We start from the raw sequence: 11,549 nt of genomic DNA, 5'->3' as shown, positions 1-11,549 counted from the left end.
GCAGGGGCAGACGTGCACTCGGGGACACACTCAGGGACACACTCGTCTCCATTCCCAGCCCTGGGACTCCCGCTGCCTTTCTCAGTGGGAATTTCCTGGTGAAGCCTTTCTTCTCCTCGTGGAGCGGTTCCCTCTGAAGCCACCTTTTCCCCAGGGCTGAGCTTGCTCCGGATCCTGGGGGAATAATGCCTGTTTTCATGGTCCCAGAGCTGAGGAAAAGCCACGGGCTTCCCAAAACCCCAGCGGGCTGCTTGCCATGCTCACTGGCATGTGGCTGGCACAGCCAGAGGCCAAGCAGGGGGAAGAGAGCCAGGGCCAAGGCTCCCCGGGATGGTATCTTCTCACAAGCCCCTGGATGGCCTCCTCCTTGCCTCTATCCATGGATCTGCTTCTCCCCTGCCCGCGGAGCCGGCAGCAGGCCAGGGAGGACGCGGCGCCAGGCTGCCTGCACGCAGTGCCCACAGCCCTGCCTCTCCCCGCGCCCGGCGGTGCCAGCGGGACGAGATAATGGAGCAAGAGGCAGGGGGGAGGACGCGGGCACTCGGGAAGTGCATGAGGGGACAGGCCCTTTGCAGAGGGTGTGTGTGAGCGGAGGGAAAGCCCTTTGGAGCCTTTCCCCATTCCCTCCACCCCTTCCCGGCTCCAGCGAACGTGACTCATGAGCCAGGCATCCCTCCTGGCCTTGAACACCCTCCGAACCCACTGCCAGAGCCCGCCCGGTCCTGGATCCCACCAGTCCCAGCGCTTGGGGACACTGGGAACAGCCTGCCCCGAGATCACTGACTGGGGACCCAGAGAGAAGGCGTTCACCAAAACAACAGGATTCTGTCCCAAAATGGCTCAGCCCACTCCCAGGTCACAAGGCAGTGCTGTGTGGGGCTCTTTGCCCCCAGGGGCACGAGCTCCAGGACCCCAGCAGAGCCCACAGGGCACAATCCAGCATCTCAGGGGGAGGCTGTGTACCCCTTTTTTGGGGGGGGGGCAGGAACACGGCAAGCAGCCTGCCCCGTCCCTGCAAGGTGTGGGGCCAGGCAGCCCACTCTCACAGCCCCACACCGTGCCCCATGCCATGCCCTGGCCCTGCTGAGCGGCTGGGCAGTGCCATGGGGCTGTTTGGCCATGGCTGTCCTGGCGCCTCGGGGCCGCAGGGTGAGGTGCTGCGTGCCCAGCCCCACGGATCCGGCTGTGATAACGCAGGGAAGGGCAACGGAGCTGCCCAGGTTGGGCCACGGTGCCACCGGCCACTGCAAATATTAACTTTGGCCCCAAGCAGGATGTGGGCTCCCAGAAAGGTTTCTCCCCGTGGTGGCCAGCTCCCAGCTGGAGAAGCTGGTCTTGTCTCCTTGCAAGCCCTCAGACGAGGGCTCAGACACGGGATCGGGGCCGAGGGCTGGCATCTTCTGGGGCACAGGAGCCCCTTTCACAGGGTCTGTGCTGCAGGCACCTTTGCACACTCAGGGGAAGGAACAGGGATGCAGACCCATGCCCCAGGCAGGGTTGGGGGTCCCCACAACAGGCAGAGCTGCACCCTGACATTTGCTCCACGGCATTTGGAGCAGCCTGTGATTTCCCCAGGTGCTGACACCCCGAGCTGCCGCTCTTGGGCATCCATGGGTGGCAGCTGGAGCTGGGCTTGGACAGGCAGCAGGACACTGCTGCTCCACTCCCCTCTCGGCTCCCCAGGGTATCCCCCCCTCCTTCCACGTGTACCAGGGGGCTTGCTGGTGAGCCCGGAGCCCTGGCAGTGCTCCAAACATGGGTATCCCCAGGTATTCACTGCAGTGTCACCGAGACACATGGCTGAGCTAGAAAAGCAGCTATTTAGGTACAGATGGTCCCTGCAGAGATGCCTGTGCCCACGCTGCCAGCTCTGCTGGGGAAGGGCTGTTGCAAGAGCAGCTTTTTTGGGGCTGGCAGCACAGCTGTGGGGCTGCCTGGTCCTGTCTGGGGGACAGCGTGGGGGACAGCCAGGCTGGCAGGGCGTCTCTGCCGCTCCTGGCTCTGCCAACCCTCACCGTCCCCCTCAGCCATCCCTGGCATCTCGCAGGGCCCTGCCACAGCATGGAGGGGCTTCGGGCACTGGGTGTCCTGCTGCTGTCCTGCCTCCTGCTGCCCTCACCCGCGGGCACCCAGACCAGCCCCAGCCCCAACCCTGACCAGCGTTTGGTGACAGACCCCGAGGAGGCACCATCCCATCACCACGCAGCCAGGTGAGGGGACCCCGGGGCCGGGGTGTTTCACAGTGGGGGCCGGGGCAGCCCTGGCACCGCAAAGGGCCCCGGCCCCCACCCGTAGCTCCCTGTTGCGCTTTGCTTTTTTGCCCTCCCCAGTGCCACGCGGGAGCAGAAGCCCGACGGTGCCCAGGAGGGGCTGCCCCCCCGGCCCCGCTGCGTCCGCTGCTGTGAGCCGCCCGACCAGCACTTCTCCTACCCCCGGTACCAGCCCCTGCCCCAGATCAACATGACCATCCTGAAAGGTGAGGACCGGTGGGACCCCGCGCTGCTGGCTCTCTGTGCTCCCAGTGTCACACAAACTGGGAGCGAGAAGCTGGGGCTGGTGCCTGTGGTCCAGTGCCCTGCACAGGCAGAGGGAGGGTGGGCAGGGGACACACCGGGCCACCGGGTACCCTGCTCTGGTGGCCTCTTTGCAGGCAGCAGCAGCAGAGCCCAGGGAGGGGGCATCCCTGCTCTCTCCATCCCTTTCTGTTGAGTCAAGGGGCTTCCAGGGCAACGGGTTTAGAGATGGCACCCACTTCTGATCGTGCAACCGGCCTCTTGCTTTGCCCAGGAGAAAAGGGGGACCGCGGCGAGCGAGGCATGCAGGGCAAGTACGGCAAGACAGGGGTGGCCGGCAGCAGGGGCCACGCGGGTCCCAAGGGCCAGAAGGGCAGCGTGGGCGCCCCGGGGGAGCGCTGCAAGAGCCACTACGCCGCCTTCTCGGTGGGCCGCAAGAAACCCCTGCACAGCAACGACTACTACCAGCCCCTCATCTTCGACACGGAGTTCGTCAACCTCTACGACCACTTCAACATGTTCACGGGCAAGTTCTACTGCTACGTCCCCGGGATCTACTACTTCAGCCTCAACGTGCACACCTGGAACCAGAAGGAGACGTACCTGCACATCATGCGTAACGGGGCGGAGGTGGTGATCCTCTACGCCCAGGTGAGCGACCGCAGCATCATGCAGAGCCAGAGCGTGATGCTGGAGCTGCAGGAGCAGGACGAGGTCTGGGTGCGACTCTACAAGGGCGAGCGTGAAAACGCCGTCTTCAGCGATGAGTACGACACCTACATCACCTTCAGCGGCCACCTCATCAAGTACAGCGGGGACCCCTGAGCTCCCCCTCCCCGGGGGCGGGTGTCCGAGGAGCCGCTGCCACCCCCTTGCCCAGGGCATGCCCCCCGCCATCAAGCTGTTTGCCCTGCCATGTGCCACCACCTCCAGCAGCCACACGTGTGTGAACACCCCCAGCTCCTCAAGGTCGATTGGATGCATCAGGAGGAGCCAGAGCCATTCCCAGCCTCTGCTGCATTTGTGACCCGGGCAGCAGCTGCTTTCCTGGGATGGGCAAGGATCTTGTCCCCACCTGCAACTACTCCAGGGCTGGGTTTGCTGGGAACCAGGCGTTGGTGGCACTGGCTGTGAGCTGGCACCAGCTGAACAGGCTTGATGGCTGGTGCATGGCAGCACAGACATGTGCACCCTCCCTTGCCCCACTCACACCCTGATGTGCTCTGCAGCCTCCTTCTCCTGGAAAAGGAGAGAGGGTGCCCAGCACCCAGCAGGAAAGGCGATAAAACCACTAAGGGCCCCTCTTTCCTTCCACGGGAGCCGGGTCCCAACGACACGGATGTTGCAGCATGTCACCGGGTACCCGCTGGGCTCACACTTCCCCCAGCGTGGCCACAAGGGAGCACGTTGCATCAGTTCCCCCCCCCCGCCACAAGTCCCCGTCACCGTTATCCCCACCACAGCCCCTGCTCGGTGCCAACGCTGCCGAGGAGGGGCTGGCTCCCTGCTGGCAGCCCTGGGCACGGGGCCTTCGGCCTCAGCCACTTCCTCCTCAGTTAGATTATCTGCTGGCCAGGCTTTGTATTTTTGTAGAAGCACTAGCAGAGCGGGGCCCGGGGGCAGTGTGCTGTCCCCTCCCCCACTCTCTGTACAGCTTGTCACCATATTAAACACCCCACAACTTTGAGAACTACTCACACTTTCAGTGGTTCCTCTTGCTTTACGTGTGTGCGGAGGCTCCAGGTGGCTCAGGACAGGTTCCTACTCCTGGAGAGCAATGGGATGGCACCATGGTGCCCAGCTGGTGGTGGGAAGGGAAGGGCAGACCCTCCCTGGAGAGCCAGGGAGACTGAGCCAGGCTCTGCAAAGGCTGGCTGCTCCCTAAAGGTCAGGGAGCTGGAAGCTGAGATCAATAACAGACCCATCAACGAGCAAGCAGGACAGGCTGGGGGTCATGGCTGGGTTTACCAAGAGTCCAGATCATCTGGCAGGTCCACAAGTGACGAGGTAGGGCTGAGGTCAAGCTGGGAAGCTGTTGGGTCAGGGTCTGGCTGGGTGGGTCCATGGCCAGGCAGGGCTGGAGACCAACATCCCCCTCCCCAGCACAGCAGAGAAGGGAGAGAGCTCAGGGTTGGGCTTAAATAGAGCCCCTGCCCCACAGGTGGGGGCCCAGCTGAGGCTGGTCAGGGCCGTCTAGGGCTGGTGGTACCTCCATGGCCCTGGTGCTGCTGTCCCTGTGGGGCTGTCCCCAGGGACACTGCAGGAGATGTGGAGGCAGCTGCCCTGCTCATGGCCAGCCCAGGGCCCTGTCCCAAACCCCGCGGTGGGGGCAAAGCCCCGTGGTGGCACCCAGCCCCTCGGGCAGCAGGCAGGGCTGGGGCTGCTGGTTCTGCTGGCACGTGGCACGAGGGGACGACTGCCTGCTGTGGGGTGGCCACCAGCCACCAGTCTGCACAGCAGGACCCATCCTGGGACAAATGTCCTGTCCTGGAACACGTCACATCTTGGGACATGTCCCATCTCAGGACACACAGTCCATCCCAGGACATGTAGACCCATCCCAGGACACGCAGCCCATCTCAGGACATGTCCCATCCTGGGTAATGTGGCTCTGTCCCAGGATACATGGTGCATCCTGAGACATGTGGCCCCTGTCCTAGGACACAGAGCCCATCTCAGGACATGTCCTATCCTGGGATATACATCCCTATACTGGGACACATAGTCCCATCCCGGGACACACGGTGCATCCAGGGACTATTGGCCCCTGTCCCAGGACACAGAGCCCATCCTGGAACATGTAGACCCATCCCAGGACACACAGCCCATCTCAGGACATGTCCCATCCATGGGACACACGTCCCCATCCCAGGATACACGTCCCCATCCCAGGACATGTGGCCCCCCTCCCAGGACACAGAGCTCATCTCAGAACATGTCCCATCCATGGGGCACACGTCCCCATCCTGGGACACACATCCTCATCCCAGGACACACGTTCTCATCCCAGGACACCCGTCCCGTTCCAGGACACCCATCCCATCTCAGGAGATGTCCCATCCATGGGACACACGTCCCCATCCCCCCCCCAACCCTCTCCCCCCGGTTGTCCCGGGCAGCTTCCAACCGGCGGCAGAGCACCGGGGAACCACCGTCCTGCACGACACCATCAGCACCCGCCCGCAGCCCCTGCCAGGTGAGGCACGGCGGGGGAGGGCACCCACTGCACCCCCCGGTCCCCACCGGGATGGGGACGGGGTCGGGGATGGGGACGGGGATAGGGACGGGTATGGGGACGGGGACGGTGCTCCCCGCTGACCTACCCACCCCCCCAACCCACCCCAGCAAGACACTTTGACACCAAGACGACGGAGCCCATCAGCTTCTTCTTGTCCGGCCTGGAGGAGCTGCTGGCCTGGCAACCCGACAGCAACGATGACTTCAACGTCGCCGCCGTCCCCCTGGCCAAGCGTCAGCCCCCGCTCCACAGCAGGAGGCCCCGGACGCTGGTGTGTCACGACATGCGTGGCGGGTACCTGGAGGACAGGTAGGTTGCCAGGAGGAGAGGGGATGTGGCAGCCAGGCTCAGCGCCTCAACCCCCAAACCTCTTCTAGCTCTGCTTCTTCTCCTTCCTGCTGCTTGGCCGCTGATGGACGTGATGGAGGGTTTGGTTCTTGGCCCCAGAGCACAGTGTCCTCACTCAGGCCAGCCCTAGGAGGAGTCTGAACTGGGACCAGTTCTGTTTAGTGTCTTCATCAGTGACATAGACAGTGGGATTGAGGGCTCCCTCAGCAAGTTTGTGGGTGACACCAAGATGAGTGGTGCAGTTGACACACCAGAGGGACGGGATGCCATCCAGAGGGACCTGGACAGGCTCAAGAAGTGAGAACCCTCCTGGGGTTCAACAAGGCCAAGTGCAAGGTCCTGTGCCTGGGTGTGGGCAGCCCCCAGTGTCAGCACAGGTCAGGGATGGAGGGATGGAGAGCAACCCTGCCGAGAAGGACTAGGGGGGTGCTGGGGGGTGAAAAGCTGGCTGTGAGCTTGGAACATGCACTGGCAGCCCAGAAAGCCCCCCTCACCCTGGGCTGCATCCCCAGCAGCGTGGCCTGCAGGGCAAGGGGGGGATTCTGCCCCTCTGCTCCACTCTGGGGAGACCCCCCTGCAGCGCTGCCTCCAGCTCTGGGGCCACCAACGTCAGAAAGACAAGGGCCCGTTGTGACATGACAAGGAGTAATGGCTTAAAACTCAAAGAGGAGAGCTCCAGACTAGATTTCAGAAAGAAATGTTTTACTCTGAGAGTGATGAGACAGTGGCCCAGGTTGCCCAGAGGTGGTGGATGCCTCATCCCTGGAAACATTCCAGGTCAGGTTGGACGGGGCTCTGAGCAACCTGATGGAGTCAAGAATGTCCCTGCCCATGGCGGGGTGGGGGGGGTGTGTTTGAACTGGATGACCTTTAAATATCCCTTCCAACCCAACCCAACCCATTCCATGATGCCATATTTTTGTGATTCCGTGGCTGAGTGCCACCACTCTGCCCAGTTCCCGGGGCGTGAGTCAGGCCCCTGCCCAGCCCCGCAGCTGCCCGCCGGCGTCCTTCCTGCATTGCCCAACCCCCTGCCCTCTCTGCCGCCGCAGGTTCATCCAGGGCTCGGCCACACGCAACCCCTACGTCTTCTACCACTGGAGGTACATCGACATCTTCGTCTACTTCAGCCACCACACCGTCACCATCCCGCCCGTGTGCTGGACCAACGCGGCGCACCGCAACGGCGTCCCCGTGCTGGGTGAGGGCAGGGCTGGTGGCTACCGGACGAGTCCTTGAGTAGCCCCCCAAGCCCACGGTGGGTTTTACCGGGGTTGCGTGTCCGACGCTGCTCTCGCCGTGTCCCCAGGCACGTTCATCACGGAGTGGACGGATGGGGAGAAGCTGTGCGAGGCGTTCCTGGCCGGCGGGCCGGAGGCGTACGGCGCCGTGGCCGAGCAGCTGGCCCGCATCGCCCGGCACTACCGCTTCGACGGCTGGCTGGTCAACATCGAGAACACGCTGAGTGTGAGCCACCATCACATCCTTGCCTGCCTCCTGCCCTGCCCTCACCCTGCCGTGGTGCTGGGACCCTCGCCCACCCCCTTTAACCTCTCCTTTCTCTCTCTCCCGGCAGCCGGCGGCGGTGGGCAACCTGCCCCCCTTCCTGCGGCACCTGACGGCGCAGGTACACAGCATGGTGCCAGGGGGGCTGGTCATCTGGTATGACAGCGTCCTGCAGAACGGCGCGCTGAGGTGGCAGAACGAGCTGACCCAGGAGAATAGGTGAGGCCCGGGCACAACCGGTGCTGGGTGGAATCGGGGGCACAAGCCCACCCCCAAACCCAGCGCCTGGGGTGGTCAGGGCACGGCTTTGCACAGCCCTCGGTGGGGTGGGCTGAGGGGACAAGCCGCAGCGTCCGCCCTGCCACCCTGCCCCTCGTCCCCAGGGTGTTCTTCGATGCCTGCGATGGGCTGTTCACCAACTACAACTGGAAGGAGGAACACCTGGAGCGGACACGAGCGCTGGCCGGGCCGCGCCACATGGATGTCTATGTCGGCATTGACGTCTTTGCCCGTGGAGACGTGATCGGTGGTGGCTTCGACACTGACAAGGTGGGTGTGAAGCCACCGGCGTGGGGCTCTGAGCTCCCTCTGATGCCTGTGTCATGCTGTGCCAGGCTGCTAGCCTTGGGGGGGCACACAGGGGTGAGGAGCAGGGGCACCCCGAGGCGCTGGGCACGGTGCAGGGAGAGGGAGCTGGGGGATCCCGGTGCTGCTGTCCCTGGAGAGGGAGATGTCACAGCACGTCCCCACGATGTTGTCCTGGCCCCACCACGGGGCCAGTGGGACCTGGGGGAGTGGGGACAGGGCAGGTGACAAGGTGACCCGCCTGGCCTGACCTGTGCTTCTCACCGCTTGTCCCTGCAGTCCCTGCGCCTGATCCGCCAGCACGGCCTCTCCGCGGCCATCTTCGCTCCCGGCTGGGTCTACGAGCACCTGGGGGAGGAAAACTTTCTTCGCAATGAGAACAAGTGAGGGCGGCTTTGGGGGGTGGGGAGCCAGGTTGAGGGGGGCTGTGGGGCGGTGGGACAGGGGTACTGGGAGACCCTGTTGCCCACTGGAACCGGGCTCTGCCCCAGCTGGGGTGGTGCTGGGGCAGTGGCTGTAGCAGGGGGTCTCTGCTCAGACCCCTGCTTTCTCCTCCAGGTTTTGGGGCTTGCTGGCCGAGTACCTGCCCACGCACAGCATCTGCACCCTGCCCCTCGCCACCTCCTTCAGCCTGGGCATGGGCACCAGCAGGTTCCTGGATGGGAAGGTGGGTATGGGGGGGACAGCTTGGCTCTGGCCAGGCAGTGGTGGGCTGGGCAGGTGGGGGTCTCTGCTCCTGGCTCCCCCTGCTCCGTTCCAGCTCACCCTTTCATGCAGGAGGAAGAGGACGGGCCCTGGTATGACCTGAGCGCGCAGGAGATCCAGCCCCTCTACCCCGAGCTGGAGGGCAGGCTGAGCACCAGCTGCTGCCTGCAGGATGCCTGGTGTGGGGGCAGCTCCCTCAGGGTGCAGGGGACCATCCCCCCCGGCGAGGAGCGTGTGGCCGTCCGGTGAGTCGGGGGAGAAGCCCCCTTGCCTGGCCAATGGCCCCCAGGGTGCAGAGAGAGCTGTGTGGCCCCGGGGCCTCGTGGTGAGCGTGCCCGGGGCTCTGCCCGCACTGCCCAGCAGACCTAACCTGATGCATCTTCTCTTTCTCTCCTCTCTCTCTGTCTTTCTGTCTCTCTCTGGGTGGATTTGGGGTCATCAGCCTTTTCTCTTTGCAGATGCCAGCGCCCCCCAAGCTCTTCTTGACCTTGCTCTACAAGCTGGAGGGGCCGCATCCCGAGGAGCTCACGGTTGCGCTGGAGATCACCACCTGGGACTCGGGTACCTGCTACGAGGGCAACATCACCTCCCTGCCCGGTGAGGACCCTGCCACCCGCCGTGTGCTCTGCAGCGAGCACCCACTGTGAGGTGCAGGACCCCCCCCCCTGACCCCGCTCCCTCCAACAGAGCCCAACGGCCGCCATCACCCCCGGTTCCTCCCGGCACCACCACCCGGCCTCGCCAAGCTCCTCGCCGCCTGTCACCGTGGCTCCCATGGCTGGACCAGCCGGTGAGTGCCCTGCCAGCACCCTGTGCCCGTGGGCGAGTGGGGGCACCCCCCCCCAGCACCGTACCTGCTCTCCCCCTTGGTTCTCAGGTGCTACGAGCTGGACCTGCAGGACTGCAGCCTGCGAGACCTCTCCTTGCTCGTGTCCCGCCACCAGCCCAGCCCGCAGGAGACACCCTTCACCTGCCTCCTCGGGGAGATCCGGGTGAGTGCCACCCGCCCCACTGCAGCCCCACGCCGGGAGGGTGGGTGGGCACCCACAGTTCTCCTCCCTGACAGTGCCACGGTTCCCTCCCCAGGTGCTGGAGGCGGCCAACGTGGCAGCCTCCCCGCCGCCGGTGCAGAGCCTGTCAACTACAACTGGAAGGAGGAACACCTGGAGCGGACACGAGCGCTGGCCGGGCCGCGCCACATGGATGTCTATGTCGGCATTGACGTCTTTGCCCGTGGAGACGTGATCGGTGGTGGCTTCGACACTGACAAGGTGGGTGTGAAGCCACCGGCGTGGGGCTCTGAGCTCCCTCTGATGCCTGTGTCATGCTGTGCCAGGCTGCTAGCCTTGGGGGGGCACACAGGGGTGAGGAGCAGGGGCACCCCGAGGCGCTGGGCACGGTGCAGGGAGAGGGAGCTGGGGGATCCCGGTGCTGCTGTCCCTGGAGAGGGAGATGTCACAGCACGTCCCCACGATGTTGTCCTGGCCCCACCACGGGGCCAGTGGGACCTGGGGGAGTGGGGACAGGGCAGGTGACAAGGTGACCCGCCTGGCCTGACCTGTGCTTCTCACCGCTTGTCCCTGCAGTCCCTGCGCCTGATCCGCCAGCACGGCCTCTCCGCGGCCATCTTCGCTCCCGGCTGGGTCTACGAGCACCTGGGGGAGGAAAACTTTCTTCGCAACGAGAACAAGTGAGGGTGGCTTTGGGGGGTGGGGAGCCAGGTTGAGGGGGGCTGTGGGGCGGTGGGACAGGGGTACTGGGAGACCCTGTTGCCCACTGGAACCGGGCTCTGCCCCAGCTGGGGTGGTGCTGGGGCAGTGGCTGTAGCAGGGGGTCTCTGCTCAGACCCCTGCTTTCTCCTCCAGGTTTTGGGGCTTGCTGGCCGAGTACCTGCCCACGCACAGCATCTGCACCCTGCCCCTCGCCACCTCCTTCAGCCTGGGCATGGGCACCAGCAGGTTCCTGGATGGGAAGGTGGGTATGGGGGGGACAGCTTGGCTCTGGCCAGGCAGTGGTGGGCTGGGCAGGTGGGGGTCTCTGCTCCTGGCTCCCCCTGCTCCGTTCCAGCTCACCCTTTCATGCAGGAGGAAGAGGACGGGCCCTGGTATGACCTGAGCGCGCAGGAGATCCAGCCCCTCTACCCCGAGCTGGAGGGCAGGCTGAGCACCAGCTGCTGCCTGCAGGATGCCTGGTGTGGGGGCAGCTCCCTCAGGGTGCAGGGGACCATCCCCCCCGGCGAGGAGCGCGTGGCTGTCCGGTGAGTCGGGGGAGAAGCCCCCTTGCCTGGCCAATGGCCCCCAGGGTGCAGAGAGAGCTGTGTGGCCCCGGGGCCTCGTGGTGAGCGTGCCCGGGGCTCTGCCCGCACTGCCCAGCAGACCTAACCTGATGCATCTTCTCTTTCTCTCCTCTCTCTCTGTCTTTCTGTCTCTCTCTGGGTGGATTTGGGGTCATCAGCCTTTTCTCTTTGCAGATGCCAGCGCCCCCCAAGCTCTTCTTGACCTTGCTCTACAAGCTGGAGGGGCCGCATCCCGAGGAGCTCACGGTTGCGCTGGAGATCACCACCTGGGACTCGGGTACCTGCTACGAGGGCAACATCACCTCCCTGCCCGGTGAGGACCCTGCCACCCGCCGTGTGCTCTGCAGCGAGCACCCCC

General features: G+C 64.7%; 2 protein-coding genes across 2 annotated transcripts in view; both read left to right on the top strand.

Annotated features, from left to right (window-relative positions):
* The window catches only part of ENGASE (endo-beta-N-acetylglucosaminidase), a 15,913-nt gene that overhangs the window by 3,510 nt on the left and 854 nt on the right, over positions 1-11,549 (top strand). The window contains exons 2-17 of the mRNA XM_014949757.1: positions 2,048-2,210; positions 2,331-2,476; positions 2,788-3,319; positions 4,406-4,520; positions 5,427-5,709; positions 5,859-6,060; positions 7,152-7,300; positions 7,409-7,566; positions 7,676-7,824; positions 7,989-8,154; positions 8,470-8,573; positions 8,749-8,857; positions 8,968-9,140; positions 9,338-9,492; positions 9,583-9,685; positions 9,773-9,887. Of these exons, the coding sequence (XP_014805243.1) occupies positions 2,048-2,210; positions 2,331-2,476; positions 2,788-3,319; positions 4,406-4,520; positions 5,427-5,709; positions 5,859-6,060; positions 7,152-7,300; positions 7,409-7,566; positions 7,676-7,824; positions 7,989-8,154; positions 8,470-8,573; positions 8,749-8,857; positions 8,968-9,140; positions 9,338-9,492; positions 9,583-9,685; positions 9,773-9,887 (2,822 nt within the window). The remainder of the gene's footprint in view (positions 1-2,047; positions 2,211-2,330; positions 2,477-2,787; positions 3,320-4,405; positions 4,521-5,426; positions 5,710-5,858; positions 6,061-7,151; positions 7,301-7,408; positions 7,567-7,675; positions 7,825-7,988; positions 8,155-8,469; positions 8,574-8,748; positions 8,858-8,967; positions 9,141-9,337; positions 9,493-9,582; positions 9,686-9,772; positions 9,888-11,549) is intronic.
* On the top strand, positions 2,026-4,196 carry C1QTNF1 (C1q and tumor necrosis factor related protein 1). The gene is made up of 3 exons (XM_014949459.1): positions 2,026-2,210; positions 2,331-2,476; positions 2,788-4,196. Exons 1-3 carry the CDS (start codon positions 2,062-2,064, stop codon positions 3,336-3,338), a joined length of 846 nt encoding a protein of 281 aa, XP_014804945.1. The 5' UTR covers positions 2,026-2,061; the 3' UTR covers positions 3,339-4,196.

The sequence above is a fragment of the Calidris pugnax genome, unplaced genomic scaffold (assembly GCF_001431845.1).
Source record: "Calidris pugnax isolate Ruff unplaced genomic scaffold, ASM143184v1 scaffold9, whole genome shotgun sequence".
Lineage (NCBI taxonomy): Eukaryota > Metazoa > Chordata > Aves > Charadriiformes > Scolopacidae > Calidris > Calidris pugnax.
This window is presented reverse-complemented; position numbering and strand designations above follow the sequence as displayed.

Excerpts from the sequence above, each read along its gene's own strand:
- C1QTNF1 (XM_014949459.1), top strand. The coding sequence starts at position 2,062 with ATGGAGGGGCTTCGGGCACTGGGTGTCCTGCTGCTGTCCTGCCTCCTG. Across the intron at positions 2,211-2,330 it reads TCCCATCACCACGCAGCCAG|TGCCACGCGGGAGCAGAAGC; the intron begins GTGAGGGGACCC and ends TGCCCTCCCCAG. Across the intron at positions 2,477-2,787 it reads CAACATGACCATCCTGAAAG|GAGAAAAGGGGGACCGCGGC; the intron begins GTGAGGACCGGT and ends TGCTTTGCCCAG.